The sequence below is a fragment of the Anguilla anguilla genome, chromosome 5 (assembly GCF_013347855.1).
Source record: "Anguilla anguilla isolate fAngAng1 chromosome 5, fAngAng1.pri, whole genome shotgun sequence".
NCBI lineage: Eukaryota > Metazoa > Chordata > Actinopteri > Anguilliformes > Anguillidae > Anguilla > Anguilla anguilla.
The window spans coordinates 20,360,640-20,380,726 of NC_049205.1; the positions used below are offsets into that span (position 1 = coordinate 20,360,640).

The following is a 20,087-nucleotide window of genomic DNA, read 5'->3' on the forward strand; positions in this document are numbered from 1 at the left end:
ATGCTTTTATCATTAAGCAGTTAAATTACTGTAATTCTTTTGATCGTGGGTCTTCCAAATTGACTGCAGCTACAGCTACAACAATCTTACCCATGCCAAGAAAAGAGCATACATTCCTCCAGTACTTATTATTATTATTATTATTATGGTAGTAATAATATGTTTAATCAGACTGCATTATCTAGATAGAGCATGCATCATAAGGCCATACCAATTTTCATAATCTGTTTTTTAAAACATTTAGCAAAGTAAAGAAATAGACATTAGGCACATGGGTATCAAAATGCTGCCAAATTTCAAGTACAAGTCTATGTGTGTCAGAAATACATGCAAACATGGAAGCAAGTGGCATCAGCAGACATGTTTCCATAAATATGACATAATGGACACATTTCCAGTGAATTCCTTGTGTTGTTGGGTTCATTTTCTCAGGGAGATGTGAGTGAACACAGCCTTTGTGTTTTACCTGTGCAGATACAGTCATTCATCTTTGCTCTTTCACTGCTCCTTTGAGTAGTTTTGTGTTGTCTGTTTTGAATGCTGTGAGTATACCCAGTCATCACTGTTTGCCTATATGGTCACTTCCCTGTTTTTTGGAGTCAGTATTTTACCACTCTCAGGCATATTATAATTTTGGGTGATGTGGTCTAGCTTGAGTGGAGTGATGAGGTCAGATGGGTGAGGTACATACCTGTGCAAGACCATGGACCGCATGAGCATGACCAGGCTGATCAGGCAGGATAACGTCATGGCAGAGAGGTAGCACACTGAAACACATAGTCACATGACACAAGTCACGTCACAAGTCACAAGTCAGCCCTGGGAGGTGGGGATGCTGAGGCTCTGTTAACCCCAGAATGGGTTACCATAGGCTGTCAATCATCGATTACATAAGCCAACTGGAGGCCTTTTCTCCCCACAAGATGGCTCTATGATTTGTTGAAATATTTATGACAGTCAAGAGGAAAACAGACACCCACCCTCAACACACCACATGTAGTAGACCACAATCTTCACAACCTCCGCCCGGTCATCTGACAAATGGATGTTGAAGCCAGCCAAGAGGAAGGCGATATCTTCATCCACCCCTGCACGGACAATATGGAGAGTGGGCACAAATGCTGATACCAGTAACAGCGTCATCTAGAGGAGAGAAGATGCGACTGTAAGTATCCGCAAACAGTGAAATAACAAGGCGACTTAGAGCCGCACAATTAAAATCTCCTTAGTTAACTGAACAATGATTTTTTTTATTTTTCTTATTGTAGTGCTGGAACAATACTGAAAAGCTGTGACAGGTTGACTTACAGAGATTCCCAACTGAGGAGATTCTTCTTACATAGCAGTGCAGAGCTAGCTAGGCGTGAGGCATGTTAAAATGAGATAAAACCACGTACCTGATAGATGGCAATGAAAGACACTAACACAGATGCGGCCAGCAGAATGGGAATCCTGAACACTGGTGATGAGAGAAGTCCAAAAATCAACAACCGAATAAAAGCAGCATCATCAAAGCATTTGGAGACAAGCACTTATCACTGCATTAACATGTATTTGTTCAGCAAGTCCTCTTATCCAGAGTGATGAACAACATAGTTCATACATACATATCAATCCTGCTGCTTTTATTGCCTAATTTTATTAGACAGCAAGCACCGTAGTGTATGAAAAGTGATATATACTGTATATAAAACAAACCTGGGTCAAATATGTATTTCTTTTGGATTCAAATACTTCTGTGTTCCATTGATCTTGCGTGGTATAATTGAGCCTGCCAATATGACCAGAAGGCGGGGCTTGTACTTTCTGAGAGTATTTCATTGGTTCCAATACACCAGACAAAATCAGTAAAGCTTAGAAAAGTATCTGAATCCAAAACAAATACGTATTTGACCCAGGTCTGATATAAAACTTACTATATTACAAAATGGTTAGATGCACAGCAGTTAGTACACAAAAACTAAATGTAATAAACTGTCAGGCATAAGCATGATAATACTGGAGACATATTAATACAAGTCTGTAGTAACAGAGATTCCACATGAATTGTGAAGAGCACCGATAGAAAAGAAGCAAGTCTTAGACTGTGCTAGGAGGGAAAGAGGTGACTCTGAGTTTATGCACCCAAGATGCTGTTGAAAAGGAGGCTTTTCACTCAGAGAACCACTGAAAGCATTTGCTGCTTTAGTACTAAAACAAGTGTCATGGCTCGGTCACAGACGTTTAAAAATTCAGCTCTCTCTTTTCCTCACTATTTCCCCTCACATTCCTTACTTCAGAGTGCAACTTTCTGTCTGTGTTCTTCCTTCTACACAGAGTGCAACTTATTGTCTCACCTTCCTCTGGAGTGTAGATGTAAGCTTTCAGGGTATCAGAGAGTCTCTTGGACAGTTTTGGCTTGTCTGTGCTGGAGGTACTGAGAAAAGAAAATGGAGTAATCATGTAAGTGCTGTTGTGACACACACACACACACACACACACACACACAGAACCCAAACAGTGGAGGTATATCAACAATAACACACTGAAAATAGCTTACACTATTCACTGTCACCAGAAGAAAACCTACTCTGTACAGCAGTTGGCAGGCACTTCACCTGAAGTAGGTCTCAGTATTAGAATATTGAGATTACAAAATATTCAAAATACACTATATGACCAAAAGTATCCGGACACCCCTTGGTCTTTCATGGTTCGGGCTTAGCCCTTCAGTTCCAGTGAAGGCAAATCTTAATGTTACAGCACACAATCACATTCTAGATGATTCTGTGCTTGCCCAACAGTGTGGGGAAGGCCCTTTCCTGTTTCAGCCTGACAATGCCCGGGCACACATTTGTTGAGAATGGTGTAGAAGAACTTGACTAGCCTGCACAGAGCCCTGACCTCAACCCCATCCAACACCTTTGGGATCAATTGGAAAGCCAACTACGAGCCAGGCCTAATCACCGATCAGTGCCCAACCTCACTAATGCTTTTCTGGCTGAATGGAAGCAAATCCCTGCAGCAATGCTCAAATATCTAGTATAAAGATTTCCCAGAAGAGTGGAGGTTGTTACAGTAGCAAACGGTGGACCAACTCCATATTAGCCCATAATTTTGGATGAGATGTTGGATGTCAGGTTTCCCCATACTTTTGGCGATGTAGTGTACCTTGATCAGGACTAGATCTTGGCCCAAAACCCTGAAATACTTTAACCATTTAGGCACAAATAAAATCAATTACTACAAACATTTAATGGAAAATTATTTTATTATATCATACATACATTGCACATCTGTGTAGCATATTTTGCAGGTATTGGCCAGGGGGTACTTTTACCTTCATCTAAAAAGTCAAATTCATTTAAACAAGCATCTGACCCAGTTATGATCCAGATTAAATAATGAGCACAGTCCTTGTGATAATATTTAATCATATAATGAGGTAATAACTGAGATAAACTGATGGAGCAACTGATGATAAGCAGCAGCATAATCTGATGTATGCCCCATATATCTTATAAAAAGCATAATCTGATGTATGCCCCATATATCTTATAAAAACTAGTTGGTTACAATAATATTAATCTATTAAATTATATATGATAATAATTAAATTATATTATTGTGCATTAATTTGTGCTTTATTTATCTGTATTGAATCCTAAATAGACAAACTAAAAGTGCTACCGAATAGATTTTTACTAGTTATTATCAGATTGAAAATCAATCTTTCTATCAATTTTTACACCGTGTTTCTGGTGCTCTGTACTCAAAATCCTTACCTGGTCTTAGAAGGGATTTTCTTTAATATTTTCTTGACATAATCTTTATAGTAGCTGCTGTCAAGACCCTGGTGACAGTGAAAGAAATGGAAATGAATGACACTCAGGGAACTTAGGCTGTAGGCTATGTATTGCATCAATATAATAAACCTATTGTTTTTCTTATATACATATACATGATGCATTAGAAATGCATACTTCAGATTTACTTTAATCTGTTAGAAAGTTTAATTTTTCTTTTTTTTCCCTCATTGGGTGAACAGCCCATCAAGCATTTGTTCAATATATTATAAATATTATATATTACAGAGGCCAGTATACTAAACATTTTGGCAATTGTTCAGAGCTAAGACAGTCAATCTGTATAATTTTGTTACATTTATTTTATTATCCATCCAACCCCCTCTCCCCCCATGTATTTCTCAAGATACACCAGATATTAGTGCTCGCCCCCTTGCAAATTACAGTTTAAATGCTGAATAATAAGATGTAATGTAACATCATGTAACATGAACCAATCAGAATTGTGCTCGCTGTGTTGTGTCATAAGAAGACTTTTCTCAGGGATTACATCAAATGAATGCAGCATTGTGGACTCTCCATGTGAAACAATGCTATGCACATGTAATCTGCTCAGGAACATTTGCATAAGCCAATGCTGTCAAAGCTGATTACAATGACTAAGGCTCTGGAATGTTGCTTTGGCATATACATATACCCCTAGCATGTGCTGGCAGCTCCCATAATCATTTCACTCTGGCATTAAAGTTTGTACGTACAAATTGCAGACTGTCAGCTAGATCGGCCTATCAGGGGGACAAAGAACTTTAAACCGTATAAACCGATTTCAGACCTTTAAAAATGGCCTTAAAACTGCTTTTAATGGTTTCTTTGTGATTAATCAACCAATCCCACCGGTCTAAATATAGATCACGCAGTAGTTTTTACCTGACATAACATTGCTTCAGCCATCAAGTCACATGAAGGAATTATCCAGATTACAGCAAATAAATCTCTTTTAAATCTGTTTGAATTCAAGGCAGCGTCATGTAAGGTGATGGAGCAGAGCGTAGTACACTGCTTGCCTGAAAGAATGGCCCGGGTGACATGGGCAAATTAATGGAGTGTTTTGCATTGCATGACTGACAGAATGGAGCATGTAGCACAGCTGACAGAATGACACACTGGCTCACACAGTAAGACCCTAGTGTCCTAATTCCTATTAACACGGACTTCCTACTTCTGGCCGCCTAATTACACCCTCTGTTCCACAACTGGCTACACTGGTAGCCACTGGCATTCCTGACCCTCTTTGTTTTCCCAGGCCATCACTGTGAAGGAAAATTGAGTTCTCAGGTGACGTGCCTGGTTAAACAAAGAAAACATAAAAGCAAAAATGAAGACTGATGATGGACTGGCATTGTGACAGAAGGACGTTCTGCACATCACACTTGTTGTGTGTTGGCTCCGCCTCCTCTGACTGCTCACCTCAGCAGCATCGCTGGTCTCCGTGGTGCTGGCCTCTTTCTGGCTCTTCAGCAGGAGCAGGGGGTAATGGAGGCTAAGGAACACCAGGCCTGCCATCTGAGGCAGACTGGCAAACAGGGCGTAGAACTTATAGATCTGCGGGGGGGGGGGGGGTAGAGACAAGAGTGTTAGACCTCAGCCTGGCTCCATGGCCTAACGACAGAGATTTTCACATGTAACACAGTGCACTGGTTTTGGTGGCATAGGCCAGGATAAATCAAGGGATGCAAAAGCAAGGGATTATGGCAAGAGCCAGTCTGGCGAAAGGTGGATAATTTCAACCCCCACCATATGCAAAGCAAACAATCCCCAGTGGTTAATGGGTTTTCTCTAGGGAACAAAGACTTCTAACTGGCTACCCTGTTCCCACCTTCTGTGTCACCCGTCCATCGCACTGCACTGTACCACAGCACAGAGATGTGATGATGGGGTATAAATTGCCGCTCCCACACTTGCTTGCTGCCAGTGTAAGCTGGCAAACTCCTGTCTCATAGGTAATTGAAATTGTTACACATTTCACTCAGCTAATTAAGCAACCCAAAGATAAGCTTTAGGCGCCTGCTTGTCCTATATATCCCTACAGCCTTTGTCTCACCTCTCAGCACCCAGCTCAGTAAACTCCAAGGACTTACAGATTCTGGCAAGTTCTCCTCTTGCTCATTTTAAGGAGATAAAAAGTTTCACAATGTCAAGCATGGACGGTCTTATCCCTACTAGACTAAGGGACTGTAAAGTGATAAACACGGTGAGGCAGTGGAGGGGATAAATCCTCTTGATTTAAATAGGTTCACAGCAGAACAAATTTGTCTGGAAACTTCACTCTCTTCATTTAATTTAGCAGAACTTTCAAATAAAGCTGTTGTGTGTGTGTTAAAGTCAGGGGCCCATGGTGGGGGTGGCCCTGTTTCAAATCTGGATAAGGATGGAGGGAAGAATTTTATGGCATGGAGGAAGCTTGAAAGAACCCCTAGTGAAGGGACATCAGCTCCAGTATTTGTAAGATCCTAATTAGCAAAGCCACAGGATTTCGTAACCCACAGAAACTCATTTTTCTTTTTCCATATAGGAACCTTGAAAAAATCCTTTTAAAAGAAGGTTGATTAATACCCCAGCTTCATCTCTAGTTCTTGACAACGATAGTGAGCCCATGTATTATTCTAAAGACTGAACAGTGCCTGCTTACAAAGTTAACATTTGTAGCGAGCTAATGGTTTGTTGCTAATGCTACATTAGCATTAGTTGCATTAGAAACTGACAATAGCATGTAGGATGCATGCAGTTTTGCAGTGGTAACCAATCATTTTCCAGGAGATCTACCGTCCTGTAGGTTTTCACTCTCACTCCAACAATGCACACCTCATTCAACAGCTAAAGACCTTGTTGAGCTGCTAATTAGTAGAGTCAGGTGTGCCAAATTAGGGTTGAAATAAAAACTTGCAGGATGATAGACCTCCAGAAACAGGGCTGGTTACCACTACAGTATTGTAACTGCGGACACAGAATCATTTCAAGAACGAAAGTGCCAATGCTTAGACTGAATAACCCTACCCTACCCCCTTCTTTTTTCAAATGACAGTTGCCAATATGTCAGTGCAAAATCAGTGATAATTCAGTCAACCTGTCAGGAAAGACTGGAATAAGCCAAGCTGTAGAATAATGCAAGTGTGGCACAACACTTGTGTTATTAGGACACTTTTTTGTGGGGCTAGGGGATTGGGGGGGGGGCTCTATTTGTACTTTATTGAATGCTGCAGTCATAACTGTAAACCCAGGGCATTGAGGCTTCCAGCTGTCCTCTCACCTGAGGAGTCTTCGGGCATTCGGCCTTCTGCCAGATAAGGACGCCCAGATGCACCCAGGATAGCAGGCTGCCCAGCACGTATGCTGCCTTGCTACGCAGTGTACCACTAGCCAGCAGGGGGTAGTAGAGAGCAGGGTAGTAGAACAGGGCCAGGATCTTCCATAACTCTGAGAGGGAAACAAAGAAGCCACACCCACTTATAATCAGAACAGTACTTATACACAGAACTCTGCAAACACAATTTCCTTGAAAATCCATTAAAAAAAAACAATTAACAGAGTGGGAGGGAACTTGGTGGAAATTAATTAAAGAGTAACTGATGGAGTGATATCATAGTGTGTCAACAGTGGAACAGGTTGCAAGGTCATGTAAAAGAGCCAAAGACAAATGGTGTTCAAGTCCAGGCCAGAAGCAATGCTGGATGCTCTGTTGACCAGTGGTTCCCAACCTTGGTCATGGGGACCACCTCAGTATTCTGGTTTTTGTTTCAATCCCAGAATTTTAACAGAATGTAAATTTTTCTTGCTTGGGTACTTTTCATGTTTAGATGGATACCCTCATAAGCATCACTGTCAGAAATAGCTATACATGCCATGAAGATTACAAGTCTCATGTTCACATTGTGCTTATTGCACTAAATTGCTTAAGAGGGTAAATAATCCCTAAAAACATCTCATTAAGAAATATTAATGGCTTGTTACAATTCTGGGATCGCAACCACGGTTGGAATGAAAACTAGAAAACACAGGGTGTTCCCAGGACTGAGTTTGAAAAGCACTGGTCTAGATGGACCGAATGGCCTATTCTTGTATCATTGTACATTCTTATGTTCTTATGCTGTAATGTACAGTACATAAATGTCACACACAGCTCTCCTATAGATGTACTAAGGGGAAAAGTTTTGACAAAAGAAAATGTACTGTATCAATACCCCACTTTCAGACATTTCTCCTTCAAACAGGTAATACAGTCTATCATTCACACATCATCTAGATTAAAAGGTTAGCATTAATAGCATAATGTTCCATTTAAATCCTGGAAATGCAGTAAATGCTTTTGACCGTGCCACAGCATTCAAACTAGCACCATTCATTTAGAGCTTTCTGGCAGTGTTAGCCTGACCCAACATAAAACACACAAGTTCCACTATGAACTGAAATCCACGAGTGTGCATCACATTGTACAAGCACAGCTTGAGAGATACTGTACCTACTCAACCTGTAATCATTTCTCTGAAAACGCATGAACACAAACACTGCGTGCATTCGCAAAACAAAAAGAACACTGAATGCCCACATTTTTTTTAACTTAATTTCTTGTAATTCTTTTTATAAACAGCCAACTAATCTGTTAGTTCCAATCACAGCACTAAACACTTGTCTATGTCTTAACCAGGAGCCAGCATGCAGTTTAGAATGGGTCTACTAAATGTTGCCAAATGACTGGCTTAAATGGCACTGTCGCTACCAGCTTTTTAATTACCTCAGAGACGGCTACATGTGTAGCTTAATTATATAAAAAGGAAAAAACTGTTTAAACTGCAAGCAGCTGTGGAATGAAAAGAAGCATAGACGAAACAATCCAATTACACAACACAATACGGTCCGGGGTATGCAGTGAAAGGTAGAGCAGTCTGCGGAGTTCTCTCCTTTCATACGATGGCTTTCGCTCAATGACCGTACACAGCTGGCCAGATGCCCATTTCCACAGCAAAGAAATCGTGGGGTCCGGAACTTCCTACCTTCCGATCGGCTCGGATATCAAAGTGCTCAGTCAAAGGGTGCCTCAAACAAGGCCCTCCCACACCCCTAGGCAGGGGTGGGCAAAATTCACCAAAATGAATCACATGTCGTTGCAAAATAGCTCTAAAATAAATACAGCTAGACACCACAATGAAAATGGCCGTGCAGGTGGCATAGAGGTATGAACAAATATACAAAAAGGAGGCAAGCAGCCTGTGTTATTTATAAACTTCATTCAAGCAGATACATGCATTTGAAATGTGTACAGTATTTTGTCTCGAGGAAAATGGGTGCCAGTCTCACCTCTGTGCCCAAAAGAGGGGTCCTGGACGAAGGGGAGGGGGTTTGGGGACAGGACCACCACAGAGAGCTCGCAGAAGAGTACCCCAAACACGGCCGCTGTCAGGCCCTTCCGCTGTGTCTGATTCAGGAAGTTTACTGGACTGGGGGACAAATAACACTCTGCAGATGCTGTAGACCGCCCAGACACACAGCTCTGCAACACTGAAAGTTCTCCCAACCAGTGAAGCTGAAACATTGCAATATGATGCATCGTCTAAAAATTCACCAAATGGGGTGTGAAAAAAGGACAAAACTGTGGTACGGGAAGTTTTGTACAACAATATAGTTCCTGTTAACAACTGGAGCCTCCTGTAGTCAAAAAGTAAAGGGGACAGAAGGTGTGCTGGAGTGGGGCACCTGGTGAGCCTAAAGAATCTGTGGTTACTTCCCACCTACACCTCTAAAATAACGGTAGTGTTCTCAACTACGGGCTCAGTTGTGAGGCTTGAAGACAGGCTTTTCTTTTAGACTTCAATCACATTTTTTATGAGGATTCAGCATTCCAGATGTACTGTAGGAGGTGACATCCCTGATGTTCTAGGGGGGAGTAGATGTTTGAGGCATGTAAACAGGCCCCATGTACTTCCAAACAGTAACTGCAGGAAGGGGCCTAACCGCAGTAGACCAGGAACAGCCTGGCTCTTGAGGAGCCCTTACCTGAATAAATCTGTGACACCTTTCCGATGGCTTGGATTCCTTTGTCTGGCCAAGACGATGAGGATCAGCATCACTACAAGCTGGGGGACAGCAGAACAATGTATCTGCCCTACACATTTTACATCAGCACACTTTAACCCACACAGCTCACAATCAATCCCACAGAAACTTATTTATCGCACGTATTGTAGGACACTTAATGTTACATATAGAATATGTGTTATTTGCAAAAAAAGTTTTCAATTAATATATTTTTTTAAATACCTGTCTACACAGACATATACACAATATTTGTAAATCTGTTGTCCATTACCCAGTACCTCCCCCATATTCAAAGGGTGCACAAAAAGGCAGGTTCTACATGCGCAGGAGATCTGTGTAAAGATAAATCTCTCCTCAGTGGATATTACTGTCAAGCATATCAGGGGCTTAGGTGTGGCGTCACTCAATACAGACTGTAATTTAGACGGAACATGCTTTTGTGACTATATTGGCAAATAACATTATGGTACAGCAAATTTAACAAGACAAAATATTTGCCAACAATAGTGCAATGTCTAATTCAATGTGTGGTTTCTTCACTTAATCAAGTTTTAGAATTTTGTGTCAAATACATTGGAATTAAAAATTAATGAAGGTTGTCAGAAAGTGCACCAGATCAAGGGTGTAAGTGAGTATATTAGATGAAGGGTGTAAGTGAGTATGTCAGATAAAGGGTATAAATCAATATATCAGATGAAAGGTGTGAGTGAACATAGATAAAAGGTGTGAGTGAGGATATTATGCATTGTAACATTCAAATGTAATGTAAGTGTAATGTATATTAGATAAAAGGTGTGAGTGAGTCAGATGAAGGGTGTAAGTGAGGGTGTAACTGAGTGTGTCAGACGGAGGCAAGTATTTTTGTGCTCACAGAAATGGCAGAGATGCATATGTGGAACAGCTTGTCGTCGACTGTGGGGTCGCATGGCAGAATGACCCTGAGTGGTCAAAATATGGGCAATTATTAGAGGAAAGACAACATTAATCCACTACAAACATTACATCATTTAGTTGCTTTGTAGTAATGTCATTCGTATATGTCATATTGCTCTAACCGCAACAGCACACTGCTCAGACCAACTGGGTGCACCCACGCAGCAAGCACTTCTGTAAAGTTCTCCTTACTCTTTGCCTGCTGTACAACTCATCCATTTTGGACAACAGCAGATCCACCACTGGATGTTTCAAAATGAAATGGCACATTTAACAGAGCGGGCTTTCATGCGACTAGCAGAAAGAAAGTCCGCTTTTCTACAGTAGGTAAAGAGTATACTGGTATGTGGGTAACATTGGGTGCTGGCACACTGACACTGGGCCCCAGGCAGCCGTTTACAAAAAGACAACACCCATGGCAACTTGCAGAGACTTCCACTGCTGGCACCCTGAATACCATCTTAGGTGGGCAGGTTCTCCCCTTAAAGAAAGGGAAATGAATATCCTATCCTGGGCACAGAAACCGCATCAGACGGCATATCTCAGAAAGATCTGTGCCTGTCTCCATCAGGAGATTATCATGAGGAACTCTACCACATTCTACCGCAATACTGTCAGACAGGGCCACACATGTATTGTTCGCTTAAGGGCAGAAATGTCTGGTTCAGACAACAGGAGCCATCCTGCTATTTTCCACTCAGATGAACAGCAATGCTGTTCAACCAGGGATGATACTGTGCAAGCTAGCATCTCCTTTCATGCGAAAACTTTGTACTAAACAGGGGTAAAATGTCTCACGAGTCAAAGGGCAACAGGGGGCTGAGCAGCATTAACAAAATGAATGAACTTTAGCATGGCAACAGGGAACACTGCCAAGGGAGAAACTCTCTCATACACTGCAAAGGACATGGTGGGCGTGCCTGCATGACCTCATGACCGTTCAGGACTGGTGATTTCAGATTTCCATTTTAGTTCCATTTGACTAAGTTGACTAAGCACAGCTCATGCTAACCGGTATCTCAGAAACATGCCCAACATTCTGACACAATCTGCAAAGCTTATCCCAATACCCCAAAACAAATAAAAACATGTAATTCTCATCAAAACCTAAAAAATTAACAAGATTTACTCAATGAAAGCTTTGTAGACAAATTACGTGATTCAATTATTACACTACTGCACATGACTTGTTTCAACAATGTAGCTAGCATTGTTTATTTTATGTCTCCATTTTCTGTGCATTATTGAATATACAAATACATGGTTACTTGCACAACTGAATTATTCAAAAATGACACGAGGGAGAAACTTGAAAACAGACTAAAAAAGGGCAAGTATATGCAGAGTCACTATATTCTGCGTTAGTTTAGATTTTTTAAAAATCTCTCTGAATCTCCAGAAACAAATTAACAAGAAAATAAAACCGCAAAACACAGTCAATAAACTCACTCATTGCATCACCTAAGGTTACTCCCAAGTCATTTTCGTTTATTATTCCCGTTTTGAGCACCTTTCTTATTCCCACAGCTTACCCCACACTCCTCTGGGTTATTCCCACACAGGAAGACTCTGAAGAATACTCACTCCGCAGGGGGCTTGGTAGCTCCTCTGCTGTCGCTCCAGTCGGGGTAATCGTAGTATTCGTAAGAAGTGTAGCTTGTGTTCATGGTTCCTCCTTACTGTCTGTTAGATGTTAAATCCAGTGCTCCTTCACCAACGATCCTTGGGGGGAGGGCAGGGAGGAGGTGAACCTGGGGAAGGTTGCCTGATGGGTACCTCACTCCTGGCTCTCGCACTCTGCTCCCTTTGAGCCACAGGTGGGGTCAAAAGATTTGTGGCTCCTGTTTCTTTCCTCCTGCTCGCGAAAGCCTTTGTGTCGCTGTTCCTGTGTAATTCTATCCAGGTAACCCTTTCCTGTACTCTCTCTATCCGGATAACCTGTTCTGGCAGGTTCTCTATCCAGGTAACCTGCTTGTGAGTCCCAGTGTCCCTGTTCCTGTTTGCACTTTCTATCCAGGTAACAGGTTCATGGGTACGCTGACTATCTCGGTATTTTGTTCTTGTATGTTCTCTATCCAGGTAACCTGTTCCTGTGCATACTCTCTAAATAGCGGTGAGGTACACCACCTATTGAGAAAACCTTTTCTTTTAGTTTTCCTTAATGTAGCTAATTTTTCCTGTTCCCTCCTGTGCTCTCACTCAACTGTTCTCGTCCTGCTGCTGTGCCGGAATGAAGCTGGAGGTCTTGTGCTTCTACGCCAGGATCCTTCTGAATACAAGGATTACTGAGTCAGAGAAAGAGGGAAACAGAGAGGGAGAAGAACGGGGGAGAGTGAGTGAGTGAGGGGAAAGGAGGAGAGAGAAAAAAGGGAGAGAAGGAGAGGCATGAAGCAGAGAGAAAGGGGAAGAAGGGGTTGAGGATGGCAACATTCCAGGTATAGGCAGCCAATCTCCCTCATCTTATTACTACCTTCTCAGACATTCTGTGGGAGCCAAGGCTGATGAAGGGAGTGTGTGTGTAAATGTGTCTATGTGCGTGTGAGTGGCGACGAAGAAAATCTGAACGTTTGTGCGGGAAGCATACACAAAAGATTATAGAATGATGAGACAAACAGTTAGTTCACATTCTCACACTCCCTTCAACCCACTGACCCCCTGCCCCCGCTTCACACACACACCTCCCGTCCAAGTGTCTGAGCTCCCGATGCCATGTCCACAGGGCGCGTTTGGCAAACATACCTGAGCCTCAGACTATATTATAACTATATATTATATATATAGTTATTATATATTATGCCTTTGTGTTAGAGTTAATACCTGTAACGAGCCAAACCAAAGCAATTAGACTTTATCCAAGAGCTCCCACACACCTGAGTCAGCTAGCATCTGCAAAGCAGCCAACTCAGTTCCTGCTCCACTGGTCTCCACTGCATAACTCTCCCCGCTTCTTGACCTTGACAGTGGAAGAGCTTAGCTATTTATCTTCTACAGATAAAGCAATTAAGATTTGAGAACAATGTCTGTTTATTGACATATAGATAAATGTGTTGCTTAACTTCACACTGTTTTTAGTATACTCAGTTGGGACTTGTTATGTTACTGTTCCATTCTCCCCACACGCAGAGACATCAAAATCAGATGCGTAACAGAATCAATTATCTGTCCCCTCTTCCTCACAAAAAATAATTGGTTTCGGTTTCTTGTAGCAGATTATTTTTGTGGGAGTGTACTGGCTCCTGTCCTTGGTGTAAGTCATATATCAGCAACAGCGAGATGATTTTGCTCTGGACAGAATTTTCAATATCCAAAAAGTATTAACACTTTTTCCACACATTTTTTTGGTTTAAGATTCTAGATTTGAAATCAAATTATGAAAGTGAAAGAAAACTATCCCAAAACTTTCAACGGTTTACAAAAAAAGGGTTTGAAATTAAAATTTTTAAAAAGTATTTATACCCTTTGTAACTGCAAATTCCCCCAAAATGTCACAAAATTAATTAACTAGTGGATCACCTGCTTACAGAAAAACTGAAAGCAGTTGATCCACCAATAATCCATTAACAATTTGTGTGGCTTGTTGAGGTTCCTTCTCTATGTAAGGTCCCACAGCATGGTTGAGACTTTTAAGAAAATATGTAAAATGAAGAACAAAGAGCATTCAAAGTAAGCCAGGGATATGATTGTGGAGAATCACACATCTGGGAAAGGGCACTGAACACTTTTCAAAGCTCAGGGTCAACCTCCCACACTGCTTAGAGATCATTCCAACACGCTAAACTTTGTTGCTGGAGAACAAGGGGGCTTCTTGGAGAAGCTACTATGAGGACAACTGTGACTGAATAAAAGACAGAAGATATTGGTTGTGATGATATTGGAGATGATTTTCACGGGTCAACAATCTCCAAGGGGACCTACAATATGAGCAGCAAGGAAGAAGCCATCACTAAAGATCCTATATATTTGGTTGCAAAGGCTTTTAAAAAGGTCACCTTGAAGATACTGCAGGGACGTGGTAAAATGTCTTGTGGTCTGATGATATTAATGGGGAACTTGTTAGCCTGAATGCAAAGTGATATTTGAAGCGCAGATCTAAAGCAGCCCCCCAACCAGGCAGCCACATTTTAAACTATGGCGATAGTAGCAACATGTTATGGGAATGCTTTTCATCAGCAGGGACTAGCAATCTTGTCAGGATTGATGGGTAGAATGGCACACAATAAAAAGAAAACCTGGATAAAAACACTTGCGCCCCTCTGCGAAATAATTCTGGGAAGAAAATTTGTCTTTCAACAGGACAATGATCCAAAGCACACTGCCAGAGCAACACTCAAGTGGCTTCAAATTAAGAAAACAGATGTTCTAGAACGGTCCAGTCCTGACCTTAATCCCATCGAACATCTATGACAAGACCTGAAAATTGCTGTTCATCACCATTTCCCCACCAACTTGACACAGCCTGCACAGTTTTGCGAAGAGGAATGGGCAAATATAATATAGGTTCATTTGACATTTGAATTATTAGAGCCCTTAGTTGATCAAAATCATGTTGCATTTATTTACCGTTATAAAGTGATGGGGGGATCTCAGCCATGAAATGGTTAGAGCCATAAAATACTGAGTCACTGATAAGGCATAATAGCTCTTCCACTATTGTCATTACTTCTAAATAATCTTACAGAACTCAGCAAATTCCTGTACAGGCACAAGAAAAAATCAGCTGAGGTGAAAAAGAAAATGAGTTAATGTTTAGCCTTGCTTCCATGAGCAAAAAATTGCATGACTTAGGTCACTGCTCCTGCACATGTCAGACATTCCAGACACTTCCACATGCTTCCCTCCAGTCTCATCCACCACGATCAGTATGGATGATTACGGACTGCTTAAATACACTTAACCAAGGATTACTGGCCAGAACTTCAGCTTCTCAAAAAATGCAATATGTGAAAGCGCTTAAAGTCAAGAAACAAAACAATAATTCAAAATGATCAATAGGGGAAAAGTTCGTTTTTAAGACAGGATTTAAGGCAGTCAATCCTGACTTATTGAAAAACAATTATTCCCATCTATTAGTGATAAGAAAAATGGAACGCTTGCAAATAAAGTCTAAGATAAAAACTTGTGTCTTTGAGCATGCTATCACTTTTGATTGCTACACAGCTAACTAGTTAGGACTCCAAAGGCAATCAAAAGCCTATAAGGCCTGTAAGGCTAGATACTGAAAACTCTTTTATGCCCACACCAAGCTAGCAATTGAACATACTAAAATAATCTGTGAAGCCATTTGTCGCAAACGTGGTGCCTATGTTGTACAGTGAACAGCGTTGTATAATTTACACAAGGTGAAACCAAAATGTATAAAAATACCCTCAAATAAAAGCTGAAGATGTGGTTTCACCATATGTCAATTATTTAATTACAAATTTAAAATTGTGGAGTACAGAGCTAAATCAAAAAAAACCTGACATTTTCCCAAACATTATGGAGCTCCCTGCATATATGCTATCACTGACAGTGTTGTTATATTAATATTAGTTCCGCTAGGAAATACATGACCTGTATTAAATACAAAGCATAGTACTTGCTCTTCATTTAATTAAAATAATACAATGAATGGCACATTCAATGTTAATTTTCAAATTCATTTTAAATTTATGATTAAATTTGAGCATGTTATCACTTCTGAGTGCTGCACAGCTAACTGGCTAGGGCCCACACCTGCCAAAATGTTTTGGTAACACTGAAGATATACTGTCCTGACTCCCAGATACTGAACTAAGCATCATACATCAAAGGCTAAGGATTTATGTTCCCCATTATGGCTCCCAATCCCTCATTATCATGCAGTGACCATGGGGAGCAGTTGTATCAGACATGAAAGGAAAAGATAAATGACCACTGAAAGGGTCAACTGGGCGTGCCCAGACACAGCAAAAGAATTTACTGAAAAGATAGTATTAAATATTATTGTTACGGTAAGCCACAACCTCCCTGGATGTGAAAGCTGACTCATCAGATTACTGGAATAAAGGAAACTATGTGTCACACATACAAACCGCATAATGATTAAAATGTACTAATGAGAAGGCAGGACTCCTGTGACTCAATTATATATACAGCGAGCTCCATAATGTTTGGGACATATATATATATATATATTTGTCTCTATTACTCCATATGTTTAGATTTGTTATAATTAATCCACATGTGGTTGAAGTGCACATTCTCCTCTTTTAATGAAGGCCATTTACACATTTTGGTTTCATCAAATATCCACACACTTCATAAAGGAATCATAACGTTTGGGACATATGTTATGTAAATGAAAGTGGTCATGTTTAGCACTTTGTCACATATACTTTTATCCTTTGCAAGCATTGATGGCTTGAAGTCTGTGACCCACAGACATCATCATGTGCTGAGTATCTTCCCTGGTGATTCTGTCAGGCCTGTACTGCAACCATCTTGTTTCAGGGGCTAACTGCTTTAAGTTTTCCCTTCAGTATATGAAACACATGTATGACTGAATGCAGATCAGGTAACTGACTGGGCCAATCCAATCAAGAATGTTCATGTTTTTGGTTTTGAAAAACTCCTTAATTGCTTTAGCAGTATGTTTGGGATCACTGTCTTGCTGTCAGATGAAGCGCTGTCCAATGAGTTTGGAGCCATTTGTTTGAACTTGAGCAGATAAGATGCTTCCACACCCTTTGGAATTCATACTACTGCTGCTACCAGCATTGACATCATCAATGAAAACAAGTGAGCCATCACCAGTGGCAGCCATACATGCCAAAACCACAACACTCCCCACGACCATGTTTCACAGATGAGGTGGATACTTTGGATCTTGGGTAGTTCCTTCTGGCCTCCACATTTTGGTCTTGCCATCATGCCGATAGAAGTGAATCTCATTTGTCCATAAGACCATTTTACATTTTCCAACTCTGTAGGCTCTTTTAGGTACTTCTTAGCAAACTGTAACCTGGCTATTCTATTCTTGCGTCTAACTAGTGGTTTGTATCTCGCAGTCTAGCCACAGTAGTTCTGTTCATGAAGACTCCTGTGGACAGTATTCACTGACACATCCACGCCTGCCTATGTAAAAGTGTTTCTGTTATGTCGGGTAGGTGTTTTGAAGTTTTTCTTCATTATGGTGAGAATTCTTCAGTCATTAACTGTAGAGGTCTTGCCTTGGGCTACCAGTCTGTTTGTGATTACTGAGCTTACCAGTGCTTAATTTCTTCTTAATTATGTTCCATACAGTTGATTGTGATAGGCCTAATGTTTGGCCTACGTCTCTGACAGTTTTTTCTTATTTCTCAGATACAATGGTTTCCTTGACTTCCATTGGTACAACCCTGGTCCTCACGTTTACAAACACCAGAAACAGACTCCAAAGGCAATCAAAAGCCTAGAATCAAGGGCAGATACTGAAAGCTCCTTTATGCCCACACCAAGCAAAACACACCGGAATAATCTGTGATGCCATTTGTCCCAAACGTGGTGCCTATGCTGTACATTGAACATTGCTGTAATTTCTACATGTTGAAACTAAAATTTATTTTACATTTTACATTAATACCCTCTAATATGATGTGCACTATAACCACACATCAATAGTTTTATTACAATTTTAAATTGTGGAGTACAGAGCGAAAAAAATGTCTTTGTCCCAAACATTATGGAGTTCACTGTATATAAGCTATCACTGAAAGTGTTGTTATAGGCTATTAATATTAGTCCCGCTAGGAAATACATTACCTGTAATAAATACAATGCATAGTACTTGCTCTTCATTTAATTAAAATAATACATTGAATGGCACATTCAATAGTAATTTTCAAATGCATTTTTAAATTATAATTAGTCACAGCACATATGACCACGCCTGCCTAATTGATTATAATCACAATGGTCGCTATGGCCTTTCTCGTGCAACTAATACCCATGGGGGTAATTTACCATCTGGCTGCGATGAAGGAAATACAAGCCATTCAAACGTGTTTTTGCATGGAAATAGAGCGCCTTCACCACAGTGAAGTCACCTTAACACATTCTAGTCCTTACCTTTCCATCTATGGCCTTAAACGTTTTCTTTTCACGTTAAAACCCAATACATAGGCGTCCCATCAAGAAAGGAAGCAGAGAACGTAGCTGTAAAAAAACAATGTTTTTTTTTCTTCTGATGCCACACTGGCAGACGCCGTTGTACTTACATAGACCCATTACAGCTCGTGAATTGAACTTGATCGCAACCGAGGCAGGTGTTGTACTTTCCCAAGATTTTAAATCTACGGGCAGCACTGGCGACGAACTTGTCAGTACAGGCTACCAAACATTCTAATCTATATCGTTCTTTTGAAACCAACAAGGCATTAACATTCCAACTAAAAATTTGATTGAATTCAGGACACAATAGCAAATGTGGACTCTTTTAGATCAACTCGTATTTTATTACATAAAAAGCAGAAAAAGCATAAAAAGAGGACTGCAATTAGGCTAGGGCCATACGGATGAGTTTATTCGTATTTTTCAATGATTGATTTGCCTGTGCATTTGCCACTTGGCTGAAGCGTAAACAAATATGCATCATAACTGTATAATAATCCTGATGAAATATTACACTATCATAATGAAAAGCAAAAGAAAAGTAACGTTTTTAAAATGTATTTTAAAATTATACATTTTAAATAGCCTATAATGGCTTAAGTAAAATTGTAATTACCTTCGACCTCTCGATCTTGGTGTGTATCTTCTTGTCAAAAGAATGAATTCATTGTTATGGTTGTTTTAAAAATATTGTTATTTTGTTTGAAATTGTTAGTCATAACCAAAGTGTGTTTGCGCAATGAATGGCTGCTACATTGCCTGTCGATTAGTTCCAAAGAATAAACACGGCTAAGGTAACTTTTGACAGCATGAGGCTTCACACTATCTGAAAACTTAAACACAATCTATAGCGGGACTTTGAACCGTATCCATAGCCCAGTGCCTGTGACTGTTGTGGATGTATACGAGAGCGGAAAGCAAGCGGTAACTTGCACCTTCAAGAGCTCTCCGCATACCTTGCTTAAGTTAAAATATACCGCTTATGGTTAACCAAGTCAATATTAACACCGGAAATACAAAAGAATGTAAAGAAAATAAATACAAAAAATATTATGGCTAAATCAGAGCTGGTTCCACAACAGTACTTTGTAAAGGCACTCCTGCAACGTATGCAATGCTTGTTAGCACCAGCTCGTTTGAATTTGCCTATTGTGTTTGCTTTTAATCACA

General features: G+C 40.5%; 1 protein-coding gene across 2 annotated transcripts in view; it reads right to left on the reverse strand.

Moving 5' to 3' along the window:
• LOC118227036 (receptor for retinol uptake stra6-like) overlaps positions 1 to 19,808 on the reverse strand; it is a 29,106-nt gene extending 9,298 nt beyond the window's left edge. The window contains exons 1-13 of one of the 2 annotated variants that reach the window (XM_035417118.1): positions 19,534 to 19,808; positions 13,013 to 13,093; positions 12,393 to 12,530; positions 10,747 to 10,813; positions 9,834 to 9,913; positions 9,138 to 9,277; positions 7,093 to 7,259; positions 5,253 to 5,387; positions 3,765 to 3,832; positions 2,337 to 2,416; positions 1,398 to 1,459; positions 981 to 1,143; positions 692 to 767 (exon numbers count right to left, since the gene is read on the reverse strand). In XM_035417118.1, the coding sequence (XP_035273009.1) occupies positions 692 to 767; positions 981 to 1,143; positions 1,398 to 1,459; positions 2,337 to 2,416; positions 3,765 to 3,832; positions 5,253 to 5,387; positions 7,093 to 7,259; positions 9,138 to 9,277; positions 9,834 to 9,913; positions 10,747 to 10,813; positions 12,393 to 12,475 (1,121 nt within the window). In that variant the 5' untranslated portion in view covers positions 12,476 to 12,530; positions 13,013 to 13,093; positions 19,534 to 19,808. The remainder of the gene's footprint in view (positions 1 to 691; positions 768 to 980; positions 1,144 to 1,397; positions 1,460 to 2,336; positions 2,417 to 3,764; positions 3,833 to 5,252; positions 5,388 to 7,092; positions 7,260 to 9,137; positions 9,278 to 9,833; positions 9,914 to 10,746; positions 10,814 to 12,392; positions 12,531 to 13,012; positions 13,094 to 19,533) is intronic. The other variant, XM_035417119.1, reaches the window with a different exon arrangement.
• Positions 19,809 to 20,087: the final 279 nt, after the last annotated feature.